Raw genomic sequence first — 27,984 nt, 5'->3', positions numbered from 1 at the left:
CCCAGCATCATCACCACCGGCCATCACTTCATTGTACGGGGCTGCTGCTGATGCAGAGATCATAGCAGGCGATTGTGTTTCTCTTAGTTAGTAACGGAAGCATGCCATGGATGTGGTTTCTCACCCGTTACGTCTTCACATTGGATGGGAATCTGTTGTGAGGTAAGGCGATGAAATCTGTCGGCAGTGTGGCTGCTGTAGTTGAGGTTTATCACCGTCTGAACTGGGAGTTCCTGAGACTAGCGGGCCTGTTGGCTTGACTCACATTGATCAGCCCAGAAGCGAAGCGAGAGATATAAACTGGTTTTGTTTTTTTAATCTCACCTCTACTGGAGCGAGGAGAGGCCACCATCGCGTTCTGTGGCATAAAACCCTAAAGCGTGTCTTATTTAGCCGGCAGCAGAGATCTAGCCTGCCTGTCGGAAGTGGCAGAGCTCGGCCTACACCAGCAAACCCTTTAAAGATGACGAGGATGGAGCCTGAGTCCGGATTTTCCTCGCCATGCAGAGCCGGATGCTCACGCTACATCGAGCATATTTCGAGCTTTTCGTAGCCGTGATTGTTGTGCTGTGTGGATCCCAGGTGGTGTTGCTTGTGCCTCTTGGTAAAGACAGATAAGCATCCTTTTCTATAATTATTAGGCACGTGTGGTTTTTCTGGACGTGAGTTCTGTTTTTTCCCTTCTTCTTCTGCTTGACAGATCGTTACACATTGCTGGCCGCGTCGTAAAAGGAAAGGATGCTGCAGTGATGCTGCAAGAGGATGCTAGTCCACAGTGGGTTGGCAAGGCCTCCAGATTGAGGCTCAGAGTCTGTAGCCTACAACTGCCTCGGGGTGTTACACTGGCCTGATTTAACAGACATCACCCCAGCTGGGAAGGTGTTTGTCACAGTATTGTTTCATGGCCAGGGCAGATGCAGGCTAATAACTGACCACAAGCTAATTGTTTATAGATTGCTTTATAAATGCAAGAGTCATCCAATACAAAACACCAATAGCAAAATGTGGCAAAAGGAGATGGCAAAAACACGAAAAAAATGAGATAAGACCTTTTTTTCTTTGGTTGGGCCTGTGGGCTTATTACTAATAATAATGCTTTATAAATATGTTAAATATGTTGCTGTTGTCAGAACCAGCTGAGCAGAGGTGAGGAAGTTATATATATCCCTGTATCATTAAGTCTAGAATCCTATTTTCAGTTCTTATCCATGCATCATCAAGGATTACTTTGGGTATAAAGAGGAATTTCTCGTCCTGAACAACTACAAAAGCTTGCAGCTTTAACATAACAGTCAATGCTAATGCCATACTATAATTGCAAGCCATCACTACATATTACAGCCATATTGTAGATGTTATAATGTCTGTGGACATTTAGCCAGGTATACAGGAAAAATTACAAATTAAAATTTGCAATAACAACAATGCAAACCACCATCTCTGTTTTCTGTTTCAACAAATGTATTTTTCAATTTGTTAATCTTGCAAGATACACCTTATTTCCTACTCTTATTAATAAACTATTGTTTTAGAATTATATTTACTTTTTCAACTTTAATTTGTTTAAATATGAATTATTAAATAAAAAAATGAAAAGAAAACCAAGTATTTTAAACATGGAGCAGATGTACACCATAGTCATTTAGATCCATTTCCTGCACTATTTCCAGCATTAGCAGAGCTCTGCTTATACACAGGGTTGGTATTTTGACCTCAGGCAAATGGATTAGAAAGCATCTTTTGGTCAGGACTGAAATGTAATCCGAAAACAAGAAGAACAGTTCTTCTTCACTTCAGCCAAAGTGATGGCACGTTGAACCAGGTTATGTCACAGCTCTATACCAGACTGATTAAACTTAGTTTGCCCCTCGATGTTGGGGCAATACTGGCATTGGTCTGGCTAACTTTTACTGAGAGGGTTGCATAATGGGGATTAACTAAATCAAAAATAGTCCTGAAATGCAAGATTGTGTTTGCTGAAAAAAGAACATGACAGAAAGATAAAGCTGAAAGTGACAGTTGGTTGAGCAGTCACAAACACGTGGACATAACAGTGCTAAAGAGATCAGTCTGTGCGTCTAGGTCTGGTATTAGGGAGGAGGTTGGATTTCTGCTTCACATCTGGAACACGAGCTGCCAACAGTGTTCAGTCTGTGTTTACAAAATCATATTACACATATCATATCATATCTGTGAGCCTTAAGTGATAACTGTTAGGTGGATTGTGACATTTATGAATCATATTGAATGACTGAACATACAGTAGGGTATTTATCCCTGTGTGCTTTGAATTTGGCAGAGAATTATGTATACAAGAAACACATTGTACCTGCATGTCCAGACAGTTGAATTATCAGATTCACAGTTCTCTGAACCAGAAGTTAGAGAGGAGAATGGCCAGACAGAGCTAATAACAAAGGCAACTATAGCTCAAATAAACACTTGTTGCAGCCAAGGTATGCAGAAGAGCATTTCTGAACATGTAATACCTTGGACCTTGAAGCAGATGGGTTGTGGGTGCAGAAGACCACATCAGGTGCTGCTTCTGTCAGCTAAGAACAGCAAACTGAGGCTACAACCCATATGTGCTCATCAAAATTGGACCATAGAAGATTGGAAATAACGTTGCCTGGTCAGATCAGTCTCGATTCCTGCTGCAACTGTCGAATGTTTGAATTTGATGTAAACAAAATAAAAGCATGCATCCATTCATCCTCAACAGTTCAGGTTGCTGCTAGTGGTGTGACGCTAATGGGATATTTTCTGCATGAAACTGTGATCCAATCTGGTACTAGCAATGTGTACCTAAAAAGTGGCTGGCATGTAAGTTTTCAGTTTTGCACTACTAGTGTTCATAGTAAAGCAGTGTAAAAATCCACATCAATAGGTGGAAGGCTTGGTGGTGGCACATATTAAACAAAAGACTTCCAACCATGTGACTGTTTGGACAGGGTTAGGGAAAAAATGCTTGGCTAGAAAATCCCGATATGGGGAAAATGAACCTTTTCAGAATGTTATCCACAGAATTCTAGCATCTGTAAAAAGCTTAAAGCTTACTTAAAAAAAGCTTACTGTAAAAGGTATAGTCCTACAAGTAGTGCTGACGCCTGTTTTCTGAAAAAGATAAGGTGTTTTACATGCTCTTACCACAAGAGTAAGTTTACATATAAAGGGGTTATTTCAGTCATCTTCAAGCTTGACCACTGTTTACCACATACTGTATAAATAAATGTTTGCAGAAATCAGTAGGGTCCCGTTTTGGAGCAAAGATTGTATGTAATCTCTTTATGATACATAAAATCAATGGCAGTGAATTAGCTGCCATTGATTTAAATGCATTTGGCAAAACTGTAACACACACTGCTATATGCAGAATCAGCATGTAGTCCAGGTTAACATTAAATCACTAGCAATTGTTCAAACAATGCAAAAATGCGTCCTTGTGACCATCAATCATTTCTGTGTTTTAACTCTATTTTCAGTCACACTGAAGCTGCGGCTCGTATTTCTAATGCTCCCTCTGATAGTCTGCTGGAAAATCCAGCGCTAACAACCAAATTTAATGTCTGAGGAGTCAAAAGTGGGTCATGGTGCCAGTGTGCTTCGTGTCGTAGTATTTAATGCACACAAGCTCACATTGATACACCAACACCATGATACATGCACATACACTCATTCAGAGTGCAAAGAGAAAATCAGTTCTTTTTCATTCTTAGCTATTTTCTTCATATTAAAAAAATCAGTTACTGTGAGCATGGATGGTTTTAGTTAAGACTTACCAATCATATCTCCCAGTCATCACAGTACTATTACTACAAAACGTGTTCCACTTACATGGTTTTGTTTTTAGTGTGTTTGACCAGTGGTTGTTGAAGCCTAACTTAGGGACATTTTATAATGTGAATGATGCCATCACACTTTAAAACTCCTAGGTCATTGTCCAGCTGTGCAGTTCCTTAGAGCTTTTTCACATTTTAGCTCTCTGTTCTGTGTATTCTAATGTATTTTGTAGTGTATTGACTTCATGGCTTAGTCGTGACACTCTAATGAACTCTGTTTGAAGCTTCTGACCCCTACTATCATTGAAAAGCTCAGATAAGGTTGTTGTTCTGCTTGCTCAGCAACAAATTGCATTAACATTTAGATCAACACATTGTTTCTCAGTATTGGATTAGAAATTGGACAGTTACAATATTATTATTTTAGGTGATCTAAAATCTGCCTCGAAATGAATACCAGAAGTCTTTAAGATGTCACATTTACCATACAGCTTCAAAAGGCAGTAGCAGTCACTCAGTACAGCTGTGACTTTTTCCTGTTTTACATGCATTTCTTAGTGAAGCTTCAAGCTCACCTGGAACTTTTTTAGGACTGAATAGCCGACAAAAATATCAACTAACTCGAAACCATAGTTAAGCACTTAGACACTAGAGATGTAGATTTTTTTTCTCTCTCAGGAATTGATGAAAATTATACCAAAAGGAAAGTGGATTTTGGGCTAATAGTTATTAATGGCATTCTGGCACCTTCAGTTAAAGAGCAACTAAACCTGATAGGGGGATTTATGCATAATACAGTAAAAGGAGTTTTTCTTCAGTGAGGTAATAAAAAAATAAAAAATAAAAAAGCAAATATCACCAAACACAAAAACATGTTTTAATGTAGCTTGCCACAGCGTGTCTGCTAGGTAGACGTACAGTCGGTTTATTTTTCAGGGAGTGGAAAAAGAAATCCATTACATTACAACATCTGTGACATTTTCAGGGATGGAGAAAGATGTAAGAAAGTGAGGAAAGGCGAGAAAGATAAGAGATTTTTCAAAGGTAGAAACTGCAAGGACATTTGAAAAACTGGAATTTTAAAGCTTCTTGTAATGTCCTAATTGATTCTGTAGTGTTTGGATCGAAACATAATGTTGCAAATTTCTTTTTTTTATACTGTGAAAGTCATTCCAAACAAAGTGAAGTATAAGAACTTTGTGTTTTTCAGAGGGTGTCGTTTAGAGCAGGCTGAAGTCACTAGCTTGAAAGACTACGGTGAAGTTTCCAGTAATGCACCACTATATGCTGGATGCAGAGTGGCTGTGGTGTTCATGTTCAGTGTTAGGTTACATCTAGGATTGCAGACATCACTTTAAATTTAAGGTGATGACACTGATTAGATTCACTTGCCAAATCCTTCCTTTTGCACTAGCTTTATGCTGTCTAGGTATTGGAAAGCAGCCACGGTAGCTCGTGTAACCTTGCTTATTTGTTTGAATTCAGTTGACTAAATCCACAAAGAGCAGAGAATCTGGTCAGCCGATGACAGCCTGTACATAACAAATCTCACAAGGAAAATTACTGTGACTTATTTCTAGGTGGTTCTTTTCCCCATACACTGCTACACACAATCTTTTCACGCCTGCCAAATCTCACTTTACCCTCTGCTTGTCAGGTGTACAGTAGTACCATGACACAAAATAATTGCTTTTGCTATCTGTCTGTGAGACAAAATATTTTGGTAAGTTGGATTTCTAATTGATATTATGCATTTATGTTTATTACCGGTATATCAACAATATTTAAGACCCTGTTAAAAACTTCAAAATAATCAACTGACAATAAATAAATAAATGTCCATCTTTGTTCAAGTGCAATTAAACAATTGTTGAATTAGAATTATGGACCATTTAATTGTTGGAGAAATTGCTGTTGAGTTTTTTTTTTTTAATTTTTATACTTGGTTGGCATCTCTTTGCCTGTCATCTCCACATAACTCAAGTCGATTGCTTACCATGCAGTACTGACCTATAAAGATATCCTTGTATACGGTATAAACACTGGGAACATAGACAGCAGTCCAAGAAACATGTTTTAAATATCAGCACTGAATTGAAGGTGAACGTGATTGGTCACAAATGCATAAAATAGTGGTCTTTGTGGATTAAAGAGGTATGGTCACCACATATATTTGATCTCATAGCATTAGCATCCTGGTTTGCTCACATGAGCTATACATTTTAGAGATAATGGTTAAATCTCTATAGTTAAAAATGTATTATTCAAGTGATGCTGCTGTGATGGATGCTTGATCTTCTTGATCTGCTGAGTGCTCACTAGTTCTTAGAGGAATACTGTCAACAGAGTTTGAAAGATTTGGTTCCCTAAACCCTTCTTGGCATGAAAGATGCATTTTCATTAACTTGTCTTAGTCTGTGAGTCCATAAAGTGTTACCCAGTTATGTCATTTCTTATCCAAGAGGCTGCTGTAGCTGTCGGGTTTCTTACAGTTAGTTTCGACGGCTACCAGGAAGCTTGTATAAGGTACTGATACTCTAAGATTTTCTTTTATATAGTTTCTTAGTCTTGTGTGATGTTGATTGCTAATATTGTTGTAAAGATTTTGAGTGATTGTGTTGTGTGAAGTATGTTGAGTGTATATTGCACTTTTTAAAAATATAGCAAGTTGTCATTTTTTGCAGTATTAGGGTTGAAATTTGTCTCTTTACAAAAGAGTCTTGTGTTGTCTTAGCATCCTTTATTGTTTTATTTATTTCCTCATTTGAATCTATTTAAACTTTTTATGCAAATGAAACATGAATAATTTGCTAAATGGCTTGTAACCAGTCAGCTTTGTCCAAATATAAGATATAGGTTTAGAGTTTAGTGTTCTAGTGAGCTACAGTTTTTATGATGATGATCCCCAATCACAGCATTATAATTTTATCATAATATAATACTAAAATATATCTGAGAGATGCCTCTCAGACTAGCTTAAATTGTCCATTACCTGCCATTTAGCAGCTTCCAAAAAATTCCTTACTTTATATGCAAGGCTTCCCGCTATAAAACCCCATGTTTAAATATTAAACTGGCTCTCATTGGAAAAGAGGACAGTGCTGAGTAAGAATATTACTTGGCTGTTCCTGAGGGAAATATAGATCACAAATGACAGCTCTGAAGGATTTTTTTGCTATTTGTTAACAAGCAAGGAAATATGAATCACAATCCTTCCCTAAAAATCTTGTTGAGAGTCACCAAAGATGCCTGATACTGAAAGTGAAAACTAGAATTAGAAGCCTGTAAGGCTAAAAAGTGGTTACTTGTGTTGCACTGAGCAGTGGGACCTATAATGCCTCTGTGTGGGTGAATAATGTTAATTTGGCTAGCCAACAGATCATTTCCCTGCTGGGGAACGTAACTGCAATCAAATTGACTTAGGCTTATCGCAAATACATATCTAGCCTACTCCTCCAGAACAGTATCTGGCTTCTGTGGATGGTTTGTAGGTTAATACAGTATTAGTAGTCATGGTGAGGCGGTTGGCTTTGCATGATGATGGTCTAGTCAGTTTAACCAAAATGAAATAAGATGACTTGTCAATGAATTATCAGCATTACTATTATTAGAGTTTTCATATATGGGTATTGCACTCATGCCACAAAGGAGAGTGTTGTACATTGTATAACAACATTATGAATATCAAAGAAACAGGAAGTGTTCCTGTAAATGTAGAGTACCTCAACTGCCTTAGTATTTTCCATATTATAAAAACTTGTGTACAATACACCAATGTAAACTTATATCAAATGTATATTTTCCAGTCAACATTTGCTTTTTCTGTGTTCAAAAACACACGCGATGGGTGAAGAAACAACCCGGTTTGCCTTCAAAACAACATGAAAACTACATAAATCCTCCAAAAAGTGTTTTTCACATCACTTGTGGCTCTGGAAAAATTGTTATAGGGACTTGTTAATATGGCCAAATATTTAATTATTTCATAATAGTCGATCTAATTAATTAAATATTAAGAAAACAAATATATATATATACAATTGAATTGGCAGGAAAAATATCTGTTGAAATATTTCATGTTTAAGGGTGCAAATCTGGCTATACTTTCACATCATACTTAGAAATCTACTGAAGATGCAAACTCGAGTAAGCTCAAGTTTCCTCTGCAAACATTTTCAAATTCGTTCATAGATTACAGACAGTGGTGTTAAAATGGTAATGTACATGACATAACTGTCCTGCACTCTTATTGCAAATCATTTTTGAAGTTGCTACTTGTTGCTACTTCATTAGTGTTACTTTGGACAGCCTCCTGAAGTGATGCTTAATAACGTCAGCAGTACTTCTGAAAAGCCGCACTGTAAACTAACTGCAAAATAAGGAGCCCGTGTGGACTAAACGTGATGATTACTTCATCTCTAATCTGCATCGTCAAATCTGTTAAGCAATGTTATGTCATTCCACTTCAGATTATGAGGGACGTAGTCCAGTTCCTTGTGAGTCATTGTGACAATGCACAGTCTTTTTCACTTTCATATGAACATTTTGTGGGTAGTGTATTAGAGGAAAACAGTCTGCACGTCTCTACAAATGTGTTAAAACAGTGACCTTGTAACAATGTTTCCAAAGAGTTTAGAAACAGTTTAATCTATAAACCTTTGGTTGAATCTGCATAGAACAGGCAAAGTCACGAATAGCTGATAGTCATATTTATATGTATATATATGCCATTTAAGAAGAATTTTAGCAGCACAGCCATTACAAGAGCCTAGTAATGGCTAACCTTCATCATCCAAATCATCAAGGGACTATCTATTTCTGTGTTCTTCATAAGGTATTAAAAGTAAAGTTAAAAATTTCAGCAGAATACATTTTTATGACTAATATTAAATACAACATGTGTGTTGTACACACAGTCACACGCAATACATCATACTCTGTTTTTCATAATTAACATATTTCATGTTAGCATATGCATAATACATTAAAAAAGGCACCAAACCTGTAATCTTTAGACTGCAACTCCAGATGGTAATTTGAGTATTTATTATTTATCTATTATTTTTTTTAGACAGATTGGTCAAGGTAAAGCCTATATTTACCTTCTTGTGTAATTAATTTGATTGCCATAAGAACAATGTCTGTTTTAATCAGTAAAGCAACATATATATGAGCTAAAAGCTGTCCTTTTGGCTCATGAGTTTGCCATTTATTTTTCTCTACCACTGAGCAAGACATTGAAGCCTTACTGTACATCTTACACGCAGATGCAGTAAGTGCAGTAGGCCTGCATTACCATCTTTAGGTGACCTTAGCTTCTTGAGGTGACTGTTGTTGTGATTTGGTCCTATATAAATAATATTGAAATGAACTGAGCATTATTTTACCCCGGACTAGTGTGTGAATGTGTGAAAATAGACTGGGTTCAGTAAACTGATAGGACAAGTCTCTCATAGTCTTATTTTAGCCCAAATGTCCTATATTTGCTGCACAAGTCTATCTGTGGCTTTTAGCAGGTCGTTGGCTTTCAGATGACCTCAGGCTGTGCACAAACAGAAGTCAGATTGTGGGGCAGGAAGGATTACCACTGACTCGGCATATCCAGACAACCATCTGTTCCAAAACCACTTTGGTTTGATAATAAGCCAATATGATCAGGACAATTTCACTTCCTACTTGCTTGTTCAGGTTTTATTTACACCGCAAAATTTCTCAAATGAAAATCTCTTGCCACAGAAATTGTCATTATTGGCTTCTTTCTGTCTAGGCAAAGCTTCTTGTGACACACTGGATCTGTATGACCTTAGGGATTTACCATAACATCATGCATGTGTAGGTCATCATACTGATAGTAAAAAATTATGAGGATGTTTCTATTGTGTGCATTGTGTTTACTGCTTTTTTGTTATGTTAATGAGTGACTATAATTTCTTGCGTGACTATAATTAGGCATGTAACAGTTGTGGTCAAACAAGAAATCGAATGCACATGAAAGAAGCTGACCGAGCAACAGTCACAAAGAACTACAGTTCTAAAAGGTTTTATGTAACTTTTTTATGGACATGCGGAATTTACAGGCATAAAAAAATATTGAATATAACAGATTCTATAAGGCTGAGAACAAAATACTTTTAGGAAGTGGCATCAAACTGCTTTATGCCACAAAGTGAGGAAAAAAAACAGGGACCAACTCTGGCTTTCCTTTCACAGGTCCCAGTTAATGGACGGGACAAGGTGTCTCACATGGTTTTGAAAGCAAAAAGGCAGGGGCTCCTGAGATAAATCTGTATAAGTGCAGAGGAAACTGCTCACAGGAGGTTTCAAACAAATAAATCAGAAAGTAACCGATGTTGCCGTTCAAGTTAATATTGTCATAATTATGAGCTTTTCCATTTAGGTAAGCCAAGTGCAAAATTCCATAAACATGAGGCTAATATTAGCCTAATCCCTAACCTTAAATGGGTTGCTGGGAGATCTGAATATTAACAAATTAGAACTAAATTCTTCAAAAAACCCTTATCTCCATTTTTTATGCCATGCTAGCAGTGTGGCTTTGAAGGATTACCATTTTAATTCCACAACTTCTCAACTGCATGTGGCCAAACTGCAAGAAAGCTGGTCTCCCCAAGGGGAGTCCTAATGAATTTAGTAGGTCCATGACTTTTTGGGTAACTGTTACTCAGAAAGTAGAGGTTGACCACTAATTACTACGCTGGTAGTTTTAAAACTGTATCAGTGGTGTCTGCATGTTGAACAGATAACATATATATACAGATAGATAGATACGGTAAAAAGTCCCAAGTGGTCAATCATACTTGAAAAGCCCAACAAAACTGTAGTGTATTTATATTTTTTACCATTTATACTGACGTTTAATAATTGGAGCATGTTGTCTTTTCTACCAAACTAAGGTAGTGCATGTTTTCATTTTGAGCCTGTTAACTGGCATGAACATTTAGCCCAAATATGCACTATTCCCAAGTTTGTTACTGTATTTTTCAGTTACATATTTCAGATTACATTAGATAAGATTAGACTTCATTCATCATTTTTATATAATTACCTAAAAATGAAATAGCCTTCGTTAGCCAACAAGCTGGTGGTGGAAATTGGTTTGAGGAGCTTAGCGTTAGGGCTAGGTTTTAGCTAGGTTATAGCCTAGCATTAACACCTCCACCCTTGTCTCTCTTCCATGTGCTCTTGCGATGTTAACAATGCATGGTTGTCCTAATCCTGGGTGAGACCAGTGTTTTTTATCTGGGCTTATACAGTGTAGCAGGACAAGCTTGCTAAAACACTGTATTTCCCCTAATCGGTGATTCCTACAGTGGTTTCATACCTTTTGGTTTGCTTGTCTGAAGTCTGACGGGGCAAAACATCAGTTTTGTTGCTATGTTTCCAGGAATTTATTATTTCAAAGTACAAGAATCTTAATCATACTCTGTTTAAAGTAAATCTGGACTTGCTTTGTCTAACTCTGTCACTCTTTTGTCTCTCCTCCTACCCCAAGCCCTTGTGTCTAATAGGAGAATGAGGAAGAGGAGGAACTGGAAACCTTGGGAGCACCTCGGAACGCTTATATGAAGTCTCAATGAAAGCATTAGAACAGCCTCTCTAGTTCTTGAATCAATGGCTAAGAAAGGGCGTACGAAGGGCGAGAAGCCCGAAGCCCTTATTTCTGCCTTACAGGCAGCTAATGAAGATCTCAGGTCCAAGTTGACTGACATTCAGATAGAGCTGCACCAAGAAAAATGCAAGGTACTGTACTACATCTCATATACATATATATATATCTGGACTATTATCTCTTGGACCACTTTCTGTGTAAATACAGTATTTTTAAAACCTTAATAAAGTTTAAATGTTAAAATGTTCAGAACCATCACTGACAGCTTGAGAAATTTTTATAGTATGTACACTGAACAAAAATATAAACGCAACACTTTTGTTTTTGCTCCCATTCCCCATGGGATGGACGTAGAGACCTAAAATTCATTCCAGATACACAATATAACCATCCCTCCCAAACAGTGGTCACAAATCAGTCCAAATGTGTGGTAGTGGGCACATCTGCCATATTGAGATAATCCATCCCACCTCACAGGTGTGCCACATCAGGATGCTGATCTGACATCATGAGTAGTGCACAGGTGTACCTCAGACTGCCCACAACAAAAGGCCACCCTGGAATGTGCAGTTTTTTGCGCTATTGGGGGTCTGGGGACCCAGAACCGGTCAGTATCTGGTGTGACCACCATTTGCCTCATGCAGTGCAACACATCGTCGCATGGAGTCTATCAGATTGTCAATTGTGGCCTGTGGAATGTTGGTCCACTCCACTTCAATGGCTGTGCGAGGTTGTTGGATATTCGTGGGAACTGGTACACGCTGTCGTATACGCCGGTCAAGCACATCCCGAACATGCTCAATGGGTGACATGTCCGGTGAGTATGCTGGCCATGCAAGAACTGGGACATTCTCAGCTGCCGTCTGCCCTGAACAATGTGAACCATGATTCATCCGTGAAGCGCACACCTCTCCAACGTGCCAGACGCCATCGAATGTGAGCATTTGCCCACACAAGTCTGTTACGGCGACGAGCTGGAGTCAGGTCAAGACCCCGATGAGGACGACGGGCATGCAGTTGAGCGTCCCTGAGACGGTTTCTGACAGTTTGTGCAGAAATTGTTTGGTTGTGCAAACCAATTGTTCCAGCAGCTGTCTGGGTGGCTGGTCTCAGACGATCTTGGAGGTGAACCTGCTGGATGTGGAGGTCCTGGGCTGGTGTGGTTACACGAGGTCTGCGGTTGTGAGGCCGGTTGGATGTGCTGCCATATTCTCTGAAACGCCTGTGGAGATGGCTTATGGTTGAGAAATGAACATTCAATGCACGGGCGACAGATCTGGTTGACATTCCTGCTGTCAGCATGCCAATTGCACGCTCCCTCATTGCTTGTGGCATCTGTGGCATTTTGCTGTGAGACAAAACTGCACATTCCAGGGTGGCCTTTTGTTGTGGGCAGTCTGAGGTACACCTGTGCACTACTCATGATGTCAGATCAGCATCCTGATGTGGCACACCTGTGAGGTGGGATGGATTATCTCAATATAGCAGATGTGCCCACTACCACACATTTGGACTGATTTGTGACCACTGTTTGGGAGGGATGGTTATATTGTGTATCTGGAATGAATTTTAGGTCTCTACGTCCATCCCATGGGGAATGGGAGCAGTAACAAAGGTGTTGCATTTATATTTTTGTTGAGTGTATATATATATCTGGACTATTATCTCTTGGACCACTTTCTGTGTAAATACAGTATTTTTAAAACCTTAATAAAGTTTAAATGTTAAAATGTTCAGAACCATCACTGACAGCTTGAGAAATTTTTATAGTATGTATTTATGAAAAATAACCAAACCCTTCCTTCCGTGTTCCTCTAAAGGTGAGCAAACTGGAGCGAGACAAGGTGCAAGAAGTGAAGCGGGTGCGAGAGCAGGAGCAGCACCGTCATACTGCCATGCTAACAGAGCAGCGGGCAAAGTGGCATGAGGAAAAGCAAAAGGAGCTCCAGGCTCTCAGGGAAAACCTGACACGGCAGCACGAGCAAGAACTGGCCCGCCATGCTAAAATCAAAGACCAGGAAAACCAGAGGCTGAAAGCAGCACTGAATGCCATGCGTGATGGCAGTGGAGAGAAGGTGAGTTTAAAGATGTCCGTTAAACGGATTTTAAGATTTTCATTCCACCCTACACTTACTTGTGTTTCAGAAAAATGTAAAAAGAATAAATAAATAAAACTCTTATCAACCTAGTCAACCTTTTTCTTTCTGCCTTCACTTTTTCAGGTACGCACAGCACTGACTCTTGAAGCCAAGGAGGACGCACGTCGTTTCTTTGACCAGGAGAGAGTTAAACTCCTGCAAGAGATAGCAGAGCTGAAGTCTACTAAAAAGCAGACTGACGAGGCTCTCAGCAACATGATCCAGGCTGACAAGATGAAGGCTGGGGACCTGCGGGTGGAGCACCAGCAGCACCAGGAGCAGATCTCTAAGATCAAATGGGACTGTGAGAAAGACATCCGCAGACTGGTATGAACAGTCACTGCAAATAAACACCATAAAACTAGAAACAGGTTTCACATGTATCTTCAACATATGAATAATGAGCATGTCAAAATTTCTGCGTCCATGAATCTGTGACCTTAGGACTCATAAATAACTACACATAAAAAATGTTAGGGAAATCTATTTATGTTTTATGTGTTTGAAAGAAAAAAAAACAGATTTTTAAATCACCAAAAATAAGTGTTGGTATACTCTTTAAAATCTTTTATTGTTTGAGCTTTAGTAGACACAACTCTATAATGGATTCACTCTCTCACGAGACTTCGAGAAGTATTCAAAGAATTTTAACAGGAATCATTACTTGAATAGTTTCTCTAGCTAGCCTGTGTCTACAACAGAGTATACAGTAGTCCGCACTTTAGTGCGAGTTGCATAGAGAAGAATGGGGTAGATTTCTATCTAATTAAATGAGCTACATTTGTGTTTAATGCAACCTATGTAAGAACAAAAGAGCAGCAGGGAAAACATTTTCATTTGTAACCTGCATAACGTAGAAACCTGGTGCTGAGAGAGTTTAATTATGGACACATCTAATGCTGCAAATTTCCTTCCAAATTGCTATCAAGGCAGTCTTTGTAATTTATCGGTCAGTCGAAATGCCTAAAATTAGCTTTTATTTAGCCAATAAAAAAAACAACAACAACATGATATTAAAATATCTGCATAAAATCTTTTCACACCTTTAAAACAAGCTTTAAAAATACTGATCAAGCCCTGAAAATAACAAAATAATTGCAAAATAATTTGTGGAATACATCCTTTAAGTGATAGGTTGCACGACAATGCCAGATGTAGCAAACATAATACAAATTAAACGTCATATATTCAATTTTATATTACATTTATGTCATTTTAAAATTTAATCAGAAGGCTCAATAAACACTGCACTTTCAAAAAAATTTCTCATAATTGCTTCATGGTTCAAGCATAACATGGTTAGGGTCAACTATTTATGGGTCTGTTGTTCCTCTCTACTTGTGTAAGTCGGTCTGGTTTCTTTACAGTTGTTTGTTAGTTTTTTAGAAATACATTAAAAGAAAATACAAACAAAAATCATATTAAACTTTCTGTTCTAACATTTAAAACCCTAATTCTGATCATAATGTCATAAAGAGTGATGGGAACAATTCGGATAGCATCGGAAATAAAACGCCTTCCTTTCAGCCATTACTTAATGATTTTTCCATTTCCTTCTCCCACACCATAGGTGGACGAAATCAAAGGTAAGGACCGCACCATTTTCGCTCTGGAAAAAGAACTGGAATCGACATCGGGTTACTTACAGAAGCTGCAGCTTCAGAAGGATGCCCTGGATGAACAGTTATTCCTTGTTAAGGAGGCTGAGTGTGGCCTGGGAAGCCCGAAAAGAGAAATCCCAGGCAGAGCTGGAGATGGTGCGGAGCACTGTGGCAGCCCAGTAAGTAGAGAAACCATCGAGAAGCAGCTCAGGGAATTAAAACAAATAATATTAAACTGCTAATTTAAAAGAAACTGTCTTACTTCTTGAATTCACTTCAATACTTTTGCTGAAGCACTTGAGTGCACTTGGTTTAGATTGTTTTAAAAGTCTAATAGTCAAAATGGAAACCATGTCATGTACACACTCAGGCATTTCTGTAAGTGCCAAACTATAAAAGACTATAAGAGAGGGGCGGTCCGCACATGAATCAGCTCCAAGCTATAATTTAATTTTAATCAGTGCAAAACAAAACCACTACAAGACAGGATGGACTGTTCTGTTTTGCAGTCCATTACATCACGTATTCTTCACACTTCCCTTGTGACTTGATTGGTCAAATGATAAAGGATTGCATTTTGTTTGTTTCAGGACATGAGGAGAAACCAGAGGCGTATGGCTGAACTCAATGCGACTATACGCAAGCTGGAGGACCGCAACTCGCTGCTGGGGGATGAGAGGAATGAACTGGTACGATGAAATTCAAGAAACTTAATTCATTTTTAATGTTTCTGCTTTTCCTTGAAAGTTCCCAGCTGCTGTTTCGTTGTCATCTCTTTTCTTACGGGTCTTCCTTAATCACCATTTAAATTAAATTTATGATTTTTTTCCCCTCACTAGCTGAAACGTGTTCGAGAGTCAGAGAAGCAGTGTAAGCCCCTGCTGGACAAGAACAAGCTGCTGAGTAAGAGGAATGACGATTTGACCCAGACGATCCAGAAGCTGGAGGAGAAGCTGAAGAGCCTGATGAAAGAAAACCTTGAGATGGTCTGCACAAAGTATCAGTAGCCTCATTCTGTATATACGCACGCTGACTTACACTTGAATAGTGTGATCTCAGTGGACACTTCTCTGTGTTTTTTGTGGATCTGCAGAAGGAGAGGATAAACTCTCATCCTCCACTGAAGAAGCTAAAGTCTCTCAATGACCTGGACCAAGCCCATGATGACCAGGAAATAGCCTTTCTCAAGCTTCAAGTCTTGGAGCAGCAAAGCATGATTGATGAACTGACAAGAGTATGTTTCTTATAGTGTTTCAGTAATTTATCAAGTAAGCCATGTTGTTGCCGTGATGCTCTGACATTTTGACACAGTCCTGATACAACACTGAATCTTTCTGCTTAGGTCAGATAGATTCAGATGAAAAGGAAGTAATTTCAGAGGATAATGAGCTATTATGACATCATGGTCAAGATGACCCACAGTAGGGACCTGCTCCAAACAGGACATAGTTTGCTGAAAATTGGTGTAATGCTTGTTAATCTTGTGAAAATGTATTGCCATGACTATCCTTACTAGAAAACTAGAAAATCAAGCACAGTATAGAGCATATCCCAGTTTATATGTTTGGGTTTGATAAATATGACCCATAGCAGGAATTTCAGATGAGTTTTTTGTCTACAATCATCCATTTTGATGGTATTTCAATCACACATATTCTAAAACCACATATGTGTTGTTTACATCTGTAGTACACTACTTTGCAAAAGTCTCGAGCCACCCATCATTTTGTCTTCAGGAATAGTTCTCCAGGCTTTTTGAAGGACACCCCAAATCTCTTATGGATTTGGCTGCCTTTTGTTGCTTCACCTGTTAAAATGATGCCACACTGCTGGAGTAATGTTGAGGTCCGGACTCTGGGGAAGCCAACATTTCTATCTAAATGTGCTTTTACTGCACTGGTAGTGTGTTTGGGATCGTCATCATGCTGAAAATAAAATGAAGCTCTTGCCAGTCTGAGCCTTTCCAGGTGGTATTGTGTGGTAAATAAAAATATGGATGATACTTTTCAAGTTATATAATTCCACCAATTTTTAATCAAAATTGATGGAATTTCTCTTTCCCTTCCTTAAGAAGGAAACAGCTGCTACTCCACTGAGACCGTCTCTGATGAGGCTTGATGGATCAACTGAAGGACTAGCTGGATCTCAGATCCGGTGTCAGGTCTTTGATGGATCTGTTTCTCAAAGGTCATGACTTTCACATATTGTTGCAGGAACCTTTTTAGCCCTGCCACTTCTTCTTTTGTCCTTCACTTGTTCAGCTGCCTAATTTCTTTCAAGGATACACGGTCAGTACACCATGCGAGATATGTTAGGTTTTTTGCTAATAGCTCTTTGAGAATCACCTTGAAACATATCAAACTGTGTTATCGTCATCATTTTTTATTATATCCAACTAAAGAAATGCACCACTGGTTTGTCTATTGAGTTAGGTGCCTTTTTTATGCTTGGATGATTCTTAGGTCAGTGTTACATGTTTAAACAAACAAACAAAATGTTTCTCTGAAAATAATTAGTACTGGACTGAAATTAAGTTAAAAACCAGTGTGTAAACATTCACAGATATTCAGAAAGCCTGGAGAACTATTGCTCTAGACCACTTTTTGTTTCCTTGGAAACAAATATAAAGAATTGAGGGGTGGCTCATGACTTTTGCACACCTATAGCATTTTTGCTATGGGGTAGCTCTTGTAATTTTGCTGCTTCTATAAATTTGATCATGTAACCTAAAGAAAGAAAATCAAAGAAAGTAACTGTGTCTTTAGTCGTATTGTTAAAGTGTGTTGTTCATCTGTCTGATTTTCCAGGACCGAGAAAAACTCCTAAGAAAGAAACGGCATAAAAGAAGTTCAAGGCCAATAAAGGTAGGATAAATTCAATTTGTTAATGGCTGCTTAATTTAAAGTGTGTGTAGAAAGTGTGCATTAAAAAACAGTATGGAAGTCAGTCCTGTTTGAGCGGATTGTTTCAATAAGAGTGTAAACTGTAGTTAAACAAATGAGTGCAAGGAGAAACTCGACCTGTTAATAATGCAAGAAACAAAACTAAAAATTGACAGTATTTAACACAAAACATGGCTTTTTGTTAAATGTGAAGCACCAAAAGGAAAAAAAAGTGTATTGATTGCTCTATCGTGAAAGATTTTGGTATTTATTTTCTGCAGAGGCATATCGTGGTTGATACTTTCTTTGGGTATGATGAAGAGTCTATGGACTCAGAGACATCCTCAGTGGCTTCATTTCGAATGGACAGAACTCCTGCTACTCCTGAGGAAGACCTGGATGATGTATGAGCTTATATTTATCATATCCAAAAGATAGTCTAGCATTAATCTCAGTAATCTCATTTATATTCACATCAGGGCCTTCAATTGTGTTTTTACTTTTTAAACTTCTGCTATCAACATCAAATTTGTTCAGTCATACCAGCTGGGTAATGTTAGCTCATCAGATGTATCAGTATAATGATGCTGTCTCCTAGAATCATAACCTTTGATCTTTATCAATCAAGAGTCTAGCCAACGAGGAGTCAGAGCTACGTTTCCGTCAGCTCACCAGGGAATACCAGGCCTTACAGCGAGCTTACGCCCTGCTGCAGGAACAGAAAGGAGGCCTACTGGATGCTGAAATCGAAGCTAAGGTACATGTATAAAGATTAATTAACTAGTTACTGCTCAGTCTGGAAACCTCTGATCTGGTCTGAAACTGTAAAGTTACAATCCCCCAAAAATTCTAATGTCCCCCCGAGGATTATTTAAGTTGGAGGTACAACACGGTTCATTCAAGGTTACGTCTGTCTGCCTTAGCAGTGAGAAATTCAGTTATTGAGAATTTTATTACCACTAGTCTGAAGTATTCATCTAAACACACGATTTATAAAATCATTTTTTGACATTTATTCTATCGTATGAGGCTGTAAAAGAGTCGTTTTGAGCGTGGCCACATCATGTGGATGTCAGACGTACTTTTTAATTAGTTCAGCTGCCGTCATTGATTGGGTAATGTCCCATGCTTGACCAGGACACAAAACATTCTTTTAGACTTTTCAGTCGTTCTCTTTTAATGTCTGCATATAGCGACATTATGTACGTCGTATGTTGGGTTGAAATGCTGCAAAAAACCCTCAAAAAACCAAAACAACATTTGTGAGAGTTTTAGGTGTGGCTTAAACAGATCCCATTATAGAGCCTGAGTGCAGTCAGAAGTGAATGTCAGACAAAAATTAAAATCTTGCAAGATTTGTAAAAAATTCTAATGAATATCTGTTTTGCTCCTGGTTCAGGCTCACGAACAGCTCCAAGCAGAGGTTCTCAGGTATAAAGCCAAGATAGAGGACTTGGAGAAGGAACTAACCCTGAAGGGACAGGTAGGATGCGTAAACACATGTATGAATGAAGGTGTTTGCATGTGTGCATGAAGGGATTGGAAAAAATAACCATATTTGTTTAATAAATATATGAAATGATGTGTACCTTTCCACTAATCAGGACTCCAAATGGGTTGAAGAGAAGCAGCTGTTCCTAAGAAGGAATCAGGAGTTGTTAGAAAAGGTTGGACTCACATTTTTTTCGATAATCAGTGAACAATGAAATAGTGGAAATGAAAACAGACACATTCATTCTGATCCTTTGTGGCACCCAGGTGGAAAAGTTGGAGTCAGACTGTAATCGGCTGCAGCAGGAGCTTCAAGACTCCAAAGATCAAAATGAACTGTTAGAGTTTAGGATACTGGAGCTAGAGGTACGTCACAAAGGGTTTTCTACCAAGTAAGATAAGGGTTGTCTGTGCGCCTAATAATCAGGTGAGCCTAAATAACTTGTGTGTTTTTTACTGAGTTAAAAACGTTTTGCTTTCCCAAGAGCTGAGAAAAAGTGATTTTAGTGTAATTATTACACAAACAACACTCTGGTGATTAAAGCAGCCACATTGGTTTTACATTTCATAGATTTTATTAAAGTGAATTAAACCACAGTGAAATATTTCATGGCAAATCAGGAGAGACTGTAGCCACTTTACAGGGGAAAAGAAGTGGTGTCCGAAATTATCGAATTTTTTCTGAAGGCTGGGGATTATATCGTTTCGTAAAAGTACAAGGTAAACTTTGAGTTGAACACAGTGAGGTTTTAAAAGAACAACACAACACAATCCCTGCTTTAACTCGAGGACTGTGGAGAAGAGCAGAATCGTTGTTTAACAGGGTGCATGCCTCGTGTCTTGGAATGGCTCCAAGAGTCTCTGATTTCCAAGCTCGATAACCAGCTGACAGCAGTTTCTGTGTTCTGGCTTTGCTCTGGTGCAGTGACTGACAGCACCTTACCAAGGCTTTAACTGCCACCTAGTGAACACAGAGGAAAGGTTCTTGCTCGGACGTGCCGTGCACATTCACCTGATTTCACCTCTGGCAACATCAAAGTGATTCAGCCTCGGTTTAAACTAAAAACCTCCAGCGCTGCTGTCAGGTTTGGCATGTCACTAGTCAGATGACAGCGTTTGCAATGAACTTGTGAACCAAGTTAGAAACTTTGTAGCTGAACAAAGACAGTGCTGCGTACTTAAACTCAAGCATGCAAAGAGAAACTGATAGGGACTGATATAATCCATCATTAGAACTCCGGGTAAGACTGTCACTCGTCCTGTTTTTTTCTCTCCTGATTTAAATATTAATTTTAGGCTCCTATGATAGAGATTATGTTATAATGCTGTTATAATTCATAGGAGGCTTGCAGAAGACTTTTTGCATAATAAAAAGTGGGTTTCTTTTTGCTGTTTTAGGAGCGCGAGAGGAGGTCTCCTCCATTCAACCATTTGAGAATGCATCCTTTCTCTGAGGGAGTCAGTGCACTGCAGATCTACTGTATGAAGGAAGGAGTTAAGGTGCGCAGTGAGACGGGCTGATGCTTTATCATAGTTTATCGTTAAGTAGCTAAAAACAGCAAAGATTAAATATTAAAGGAATTTATATGTATTTACACCCTAATCAGTTTTATTGTCTTCTTTCCACAGGATGTATGCATACCAGATCTCATCAAACTGCTGGATATCCTCGGAGACAACGGGGTAAATTCATACGGAACTTAACATTTCATTTTCCGTCGCTAAAACATTTACATTATTAAGGTTTAAATGTCTTTTTTGTGCAGAACTTAAGGAATGAGGAGCAAGTGGCTATTATTCAGGCTAGCACTGTTTTGTCACTTGCGGAAAAGGTAAGGCTGGAAGCTACATTGTGTTTAAATTAACATCAGATTGTTCTGTTGTTTAATAAATCATATTTTGTTGCTTGTTATTTTCCAGTGGATTCAACAGATTGAGGGGACAGAGGCAGCACTGCACCAGAAGATGATGGACCTGGAAATAGAGATGGTGGGACACAACAAGGGGCAGACTTTGTTTCATGATTATCATTTGTGATATGACTGATTCTTCTGCTTAACCTTCTGCCTTTAAGACATTTAATTAACATTCCTTGGATAAAGTCACATCATACCCAAAGAGTCTCCATAACCAGTATTTGAAGCACCATGTGCCTGCTGCACATTAAGTTCTAGACTTGCACCGTGACACTTTAACAGGGAGGCGTTAAATGTTACTTAGTGGCACTGGGCTCAGTTAAAAAAAAAAAAAAAAAGAATAGATAGGAAAGGAAAAAAGAGAAATAATGACGATGGTTTATTGAATATTCCACGTTGTACCCAGATCCTTCCTGTAAGTTATGACTAGTAAACCGAACAAACAAAAAATCTGTCATTGATGTTGGGTTTTCTTCACAGATCCATATCCTATAGTTTCAAACAGTTAAACCACATGTTAGGAAGTGGTTTAACTTTATGTTATCACTTCTTTCTCTGCTAAACACTGGTCCTAATATGCTCCATGTGTACAGGAGATGTTTTGCAAACAGAAAGGATATCTGGAAGAGGAGCTGGACTACAGAAAACAGGCCCTGGATCAGGCATACATGGTGGGTGTGTTTTTTGTCTCTTGTACATCTGGGGCTGAGAAAACAGTGCCTCGTTTTATTTGGGGTCTAAATTTCAGTTCCCAAGGTGACACATAATCTTATGATTAGAATCATGACAGTATTGTTAGGCGTGTAGCCGTTTGAAGAAAAGTGAATAAGTTCTTACAAACTTAACTAACAACACTTTTCTACATTGCTTCTCTTCACAGCAAATCCAGGAGTTGGAAGCAACCTTATACAACGCCCTGCAGCAAGACAAGGTCTTTGATTTGCCATCATGCATTTATGCATTGCCGTACAGCCATACATTTTTACCAAAAAAAGGCTAAAGAAAACAAAAACAGTTGTAGCTTTGTTGAGTCTCACCCATCTTTTGAAATGTCACCACAGTCATCTGATACAGTGGGTGAGGTTTATCTAATTAAGATAAGAAATGCCAAATTCCTCCCAAATAATTTGGATCATCGAAGCTGTTGGCACAGCTAGTTCTTGGTAAACGAATGACTGGTGTGAGATTATTAACAGAGATAAAGAAACAGAAAAGGCTTCTACAAGCCCTCAAGGATTCTTATGATTTGATAAAGCCTCAGCTGATAAAGAGCAGTAACACTGGAGGTGTAAGGAGTCTTTCAGATCAATCACAATCCAGTATTTGTGCTTCACGCCTGTCTTCTTTTCACCAGGTGATAAAGTACGGCGAGCCTCTGGATGAGCTTCAGAGGGACGAGCTGCGGACGGCGGTGGAGAAGCTGAGGAGGCAGATGCTGAGGAAGAGTCGAGAGTACGACTGCCAGATCCTCCAGGAGAGGATGGAACTTCTGCACCAGGCCCATCAGGTCTGTTGCTGTCTGTAAATGTGGCTGCTGATGATACAGTAGAGCTTTGCGTGGAAGTAGGTTTGTAGGTCACATGCTTTATACTGGTATTGTTATTATTTTTTTCCCCTCTCTAAATAATTGCAGAGAATTCGTGATCTTGAAGATAAGACAGAAATCCAGAGGAGGCAGATTAAAGACCTGGAGGAAAAGGTAGGATGTGTTTGATGGCCTAATGTGAAAACAATTGGATGCAGAAATATCTCATTTCTCATGATCAGCAGCTTGGCTTTACACTCATAAAGGAACGCTAATTGAATTTTGATAGTTTAGAAGAAAAGATAAAAAGGGAATCAGTCTCAAATCATGTGATAGTCATAAATATGATTTCATAATTCACAATGAGCTACGCCCGCTGCACAGTGAACCTCTGTTCCTGTCCCTTCTGTGACTAACATGTCTCAAGTGTTCCTCTAATTCTCTTCTTCTCTTCCTTTGTCCCTCCTTCATCTTTCTTTCTTCCTATAGTTTCTGTTTCTGTTCTTGTTCTTTTCTCTTGCCTTTATCCTTTGGCCTTGAAGTCTTTGGCGTGTCCTGTAGCAGAGGTGAGTCCTGTTGGGCTTTCGGTAGAAAATTCAAATCACTGCCATCCCTCTTTTTGACCTTGGTTAAATATTTTACTGAGGAAAGCCATAAACCTCAAACAGTTTTACAAATTGACCACTGGGTGGCTCTGTGTCTTTCAGAATCAAGAAAAGATTTGACCCTGGTCTGCACACTCTCCCACCTTCCTTCATCTGTCATTACTTTTTCTTTGTACTCTCATCATCTTTCCACCTATGCAGTTTTGTTACAGTTTCGTGATATTTTTTTCCATGTTTTCTGTGTTTCGCTCCATGTTTACATTCTATTTTTACCGTCTTGGTAGCAGATACCATGAGCACCTTTCTATCCATTATATATTTCTTCATTGTCAACTCTTTGGTTATTACCATTGTTTATACCTGCATTGCAGAAACCCTTTGAGGTTTGTGAAATTGTTCTAGATGATTGTTTTTCACCCAGCAATTTGTGTTTTTATAGACTAAAACTAAAGTTACCAAATAATTTATTATGGCTGATGTAAAAACAATATATGGAGAAAAAAATTCATGTTCCCATCTAGCTGAAGATAACAAGTCCAGTGTTCACTAACCTTTTTGCTCTGGTTTGTTCTCTGCTGCTCAGCTGTTTGTGCGTGGAAGGTTAGAAATTTTACAGGTGGTTTACAAGAGGTGTAAAAGCAAGCAAAAGCACTTTGACTGGAAAGAATACTGGGAAGAACACTCAATGGCCGCTTTATTAGGCACACCTCTTCAATCACTCATTAACACAAGTGACTTATCTTAAACCCGATTCTTTGATCCCCATGATAGAACAGAGAAAACCCGACTCAGGAGTGGTCAAAACATTTATAATTCTTTATTCAATCATCTTCTGGAAGAGAGAGCCCTGCACAGCCCAAAACCAGCTGCAGAATCTCTAACATTAGAAGCTAAAAATGTGTCTCATATAGGTGTTATTTTGGTACTTTACACGTCACACATAGTTTAGATACAAACAACTCCTTATATGTTACTAGTTCCAATCCCATGGCAGCAACTTATTGCATTTAGGTTTGTAGACATGTTCAAGACGGCACGCTGACGATCAAATCAAGCATCAGCATGCTGAAAAAAGGTGATTTAAGGGACTTCGAAGCAACAGAAGACCACACTAGATGCCACTATTGTCAGCTAAGAACAGGAAACTGAGGCTACATCTTGCACGTTCTCAGCAAACGTAGACAGTAGAAGATTGCCTGATCTGATGAGACTCGATTTCTGCTGCAACATTTGGATGTCCGGGTCAAAATTTGGCGTAAACAACTTGAAACCATACCATGCTGCGTTATATCAACAGTACAGGCTGCTGCTGTTTGATGTAATGATGAGGGGGATATTTTCTTGACACTCTTTCTGATTTGTAGTACGAACTGAGGATTGTTTCAACACAACAGTCTCCCTAAATATCGCTGCTTACCATATCCATCCTTTTATGACCACAGTGCAGCTCTAGAAACGCATACCTAATAAAGTGGCCAGTGAGTTTAGTCGTAGACTGTAAAGCAAAAACAAATAGTAGTAAAATTCTAATATTCTCATGAGTGACAGCTGAGTACAGAGATTATAATCTTTTGACATAGGGGCTACTCTACTGCTACTGACTGAGCATACCGATATCTAAAGATGATAAAAATGTGCCACATGCTGCACGTTTTGTGTGTTCTAATCTAATCTTTCATGACTTCTCTCTCTCTTTCTCTCAGGTGGTATGTCAGCTTGGGGATCTTGTTTGTGACTGCAGTGTTATTTATTTTCTGGACAAGTGTGAAACGGTGTGTGTAGCAGTGGCTGCTCGTGTCATAACATCAGTGACTGCTGTCGGTATAGCTGGATGTATTGTGTGCTGGTCGGATCACACTTCAGATTTATTATTATTATTATTATTATTATTAATATTGTTTTTTAACCGGGTGAGGTTGGTTCTCATCCTGCTGCCCAGGATGATATTTTTAGGACATTAAATATCTCTCCAAGCAGCTGAGAATACAGACTGCAAGGAATGGCAGGCAATTGGGAAAACAGATATAGTGCATTCAGACATGTACACACACACACACACACACACACACACACACACACACACACACACACACACACACACACACACACACACACACACACACACACATAAATAGTTTTCAGACACACATGCATTTACAGACATATGCAGTTGCAAACACATGCTTTGACAATTTAAAAACCAAAGCCTGGGATATGTTCTCTCTGCCATGCAGGGTAATAATATATCACTGACCAACATTTAGCCCCAGTGGGAATATAAACAGACAGAGAGCTCATAAACAACAAGGAAAACAAACCACAGGCCGCTCTTCTTTTCCCCCCTCTGTTTTTTTGGCGTTCAAACCTGAAAAGAAGTTCTTGAATGCAACCACCCGGTGAACTGAAGCGAGCCAACTCAGGGCCTTACGCACGCAGAGGCCATTTAAACAGTGCTGGTCTCAGGTTAGATTATAACAAGGAACTTTCGGGACCTGGTTTCTTCAACCAACTGCCCTGACATTGCTGTTCAGAGAATGGTGCTTACACACTGCTTGCACTCTCCAGAGGTCACGTCTGCAAAAGGACACAGCTACACTGCAGAAGCTGGTGTGTACAGACACTAATGGGAGATACGGGACACTCAGGTTGACATGTCTTCACTGGACACACATAACAGACTCGAGTGAAGGAAGGTGAAAATAGATTTTGGGAGAAATGCCACACTTGGATCCACTCAGCTCCACTCAGCCTGGATCTGTACAGGAGAACATACGGATTGTCAAACTGCATCTTCATTTTTTCTCAAAAGCCAGCAGACTGTAAAAGCTTTACCCCCTGGTTGTCTTTTTTTCCCCTCCTTTCTGTTTTTCTTTTACAGCTCCTACCACTGACAGCCCAAGAGAAAACATCCCCATTCTGTATTGTAATATATACATTGTTAATATGTACATGTGTCTGAATAATTTCATGTAGTCTCCCCTTTTTTCTGTGAATAGTGGAAACTTTTGTTTATTCTCTGATGCAGCTTGAACAGTTGATGTACTTGGCAGTTTAGAAATGACTTGACAAGGGTGTAAATTGCTCTGTTTTATTGTGGTGATGGCTGCAAAGATGAACATTGTTTCCTTGAAAATTATAAATGAAAAAAATAATTTTAATATGAATGTGGAATAATATAAATATTTGCCACCCCTTTCCTTCCCCCCCCCCCCCCCATCCTTTATCACATACCGTGTATTGGATTTGTTGTTCTACTGTCTATATCGTGTTGCTCCAGCTGGCCAGCAGGGGGTGCTGCTGTCGACCTGTGCAACTTTCCCAATTTGCCCTTTAAAGAAACATGACCTTTTACCAAACTTGTAAATATTTCAGACTGGTTTCCGATGAGCTCTGGTCACAAAACAACATGTAACAGTCATGTTGTCCGTATTTGTTGGGCAAAATTTCACTCCATACTCTGAATTTTGTAAGGATGAAAGGAAAAAATTATAAAACAACACTACAACATCAGACCTTCCTTTATCCCAAGAAAACTGCAGGTCTCTTCTTTTTCTACTAACCAAAACATCTTTGATACTAATGGCCCTGTTTTGCTAAACTCTGCTGGCCACTTAGGTGTCCACTTCCCCCAAAAGGAAACAGGAGAAAGTGGATGCAACACAACACCTGCTTCACTTCTCTCCCGCTAAGCTGACTCTGCCCAGTCCCTAAAATATTTACTACTAATACTCTGCCTGCTCCCCTTTTTACCCGAGCTACTGTATCTGCCACTGAATCACCTATTGTAAGGCCGAGGGTACCTTCTCATTGGATCTCATTACACATCGGACAGTAACTACAGCCCAGTACATTCACTTTAACTTATCGAGGGGGGCGACTGAAAATATTGTGCAAACTCAACAGCAGTTGCCTTAAATGCACTTTCCCCCCTTTTTCTGCCTGTATTTCCATGTTTAATCTATTTTTTCTTTTTCGGGTCATTTATGTATCTCACAAATATACATTACGAGAATGTAATGTGTGACATTACATGTAATGTGTATTCATTTTTATTTTTATTTTACAGAGATTTTCTTTTCTCCTTCTTCTGTCTGTCTTCCAAGGAGAATATATAATCCCTCCTAATTTCATTTAGATTATTTGATAAACAGAAAAACGTAATGCTGTAAAAAACAAAAAAAGATTAAATAAAAAAATATGGCCTATGACCTTGAAGACTAATTTGTCTTCTTTCTGCAAAACAGTTGCTTTTTTTTAAACTCCTTTTTTAATGACACGTAATCTGCTTTTGTCACGCTCAATTAGTTGTTGTTTTATTATGTATTTCAAATATTTAAGTGTTTAGCAAAAGATGTTTTTTTACATTCTATTTCCAAAGTCAGTAATTTCTATATCTCCCCGTATCATCGTGTCAAACATC

The 27,984-nt window shown here is 38.8% G+C and overlaps 1 protein-coding gene across 2 annotated transcripts; it reads left to right on the top strand.

The window, feature by feature from the left end:
• The first annotated feature begins 26 nt into the window (after window positions 1–26).
• Window positions 27–27,941, top strand: jakmip2 (janus kinase and microtubule interacting protein 2). 2 transcript variants are annotated; one of them, XM_080866640.1, is made up of 24 exons: window positions 27–162; window positions 11,290–11,537; window positions 13,227–13,481; window positions 13,629–13,871; window positions 15,115–15,324; window positions 15,736–15,834; window positions 15,985–16,131; window positions 16,239–16,379; window positions 17,953–18,009; window positions 18,309–18,431; window positions 18,656–18,784; window positions 19,427–19,510; window positions 19,632–19,694; window positions 19,786–19,884; window positions 20,917–21,018; window positions 21,148–21,201; window positions 21,285–21,350; window positions 21,439–21,507; window positions 22,028–22,105; window positions 22,315–22,365; window positions 22,789–22,941; window positions 23,068–23,133; window positions 23,449–23,525; window positions 25,268–25,405. In XM_080866640.1, the coding sequence occupies exons 2-23, from the start codon at window positions 11,409–11,411 to the stop codon at window positions 23,497–23,499; spliced, it is 2,469 nt and encodes an 822-aa protein (XP_080722766.1). In that variant the 5' UTR covers window positions 27–162; window positions 11,290–11,408; the 3' UTR covers window positions 23,500–23,525; window positions 25,268–25,405. The 2 variants fall into 2 exon arrangements, with proteins under 2 accessions (XP_080722766.1, XP_080722765.1); XM_080866639.1 differs by lacking the exon at window positions 23,449–23,525 and having other exon boundaries at window positions 25,268–27,941.
• Window positions 27,942–27,984: the final 43 nt, after the last annotated feature.

This window comes from Rhamphochromis sp. 'chilingali' (genome assembly GCF_963969265.1).
Source record: "Rhamphochromis sp. 'chilingali' genome assembly, chromosome: 19".
NCBI lineage: Eukaryota > Metazoa > Chordata > Actinopteri > Cichliformes > Cichlidae > Rhamphochromis > Rhamphochromis sp. 'chilingali'.
This window is presented reverse-complemented; position numbering and strand designations above follow the sequence as displayed.

Coding starts and splice junctions, on each gene's coding strand:
- jakmip2 (XM_080866639.1), top strand. CDS start 11,409: ATGGCTAAGAAAGGGCGTACGAAGGGCGAGAAGCCCGAAGCCCTTATT. Junction 21,202..21,284: donor ATATCCTCGGAGACAACGGG/GTAAATTCATAC, acceptor TTTTTTGTGCAG/AACTTAAGGAATGAGGAGCA. Junction 22,366..22,788: donor ACGCCCTGCAGCAAGACAAG/GTCTTTGATTTG, acceptor TCTTTTCACCAG/GTGATAAAGTACGGCGAGCC.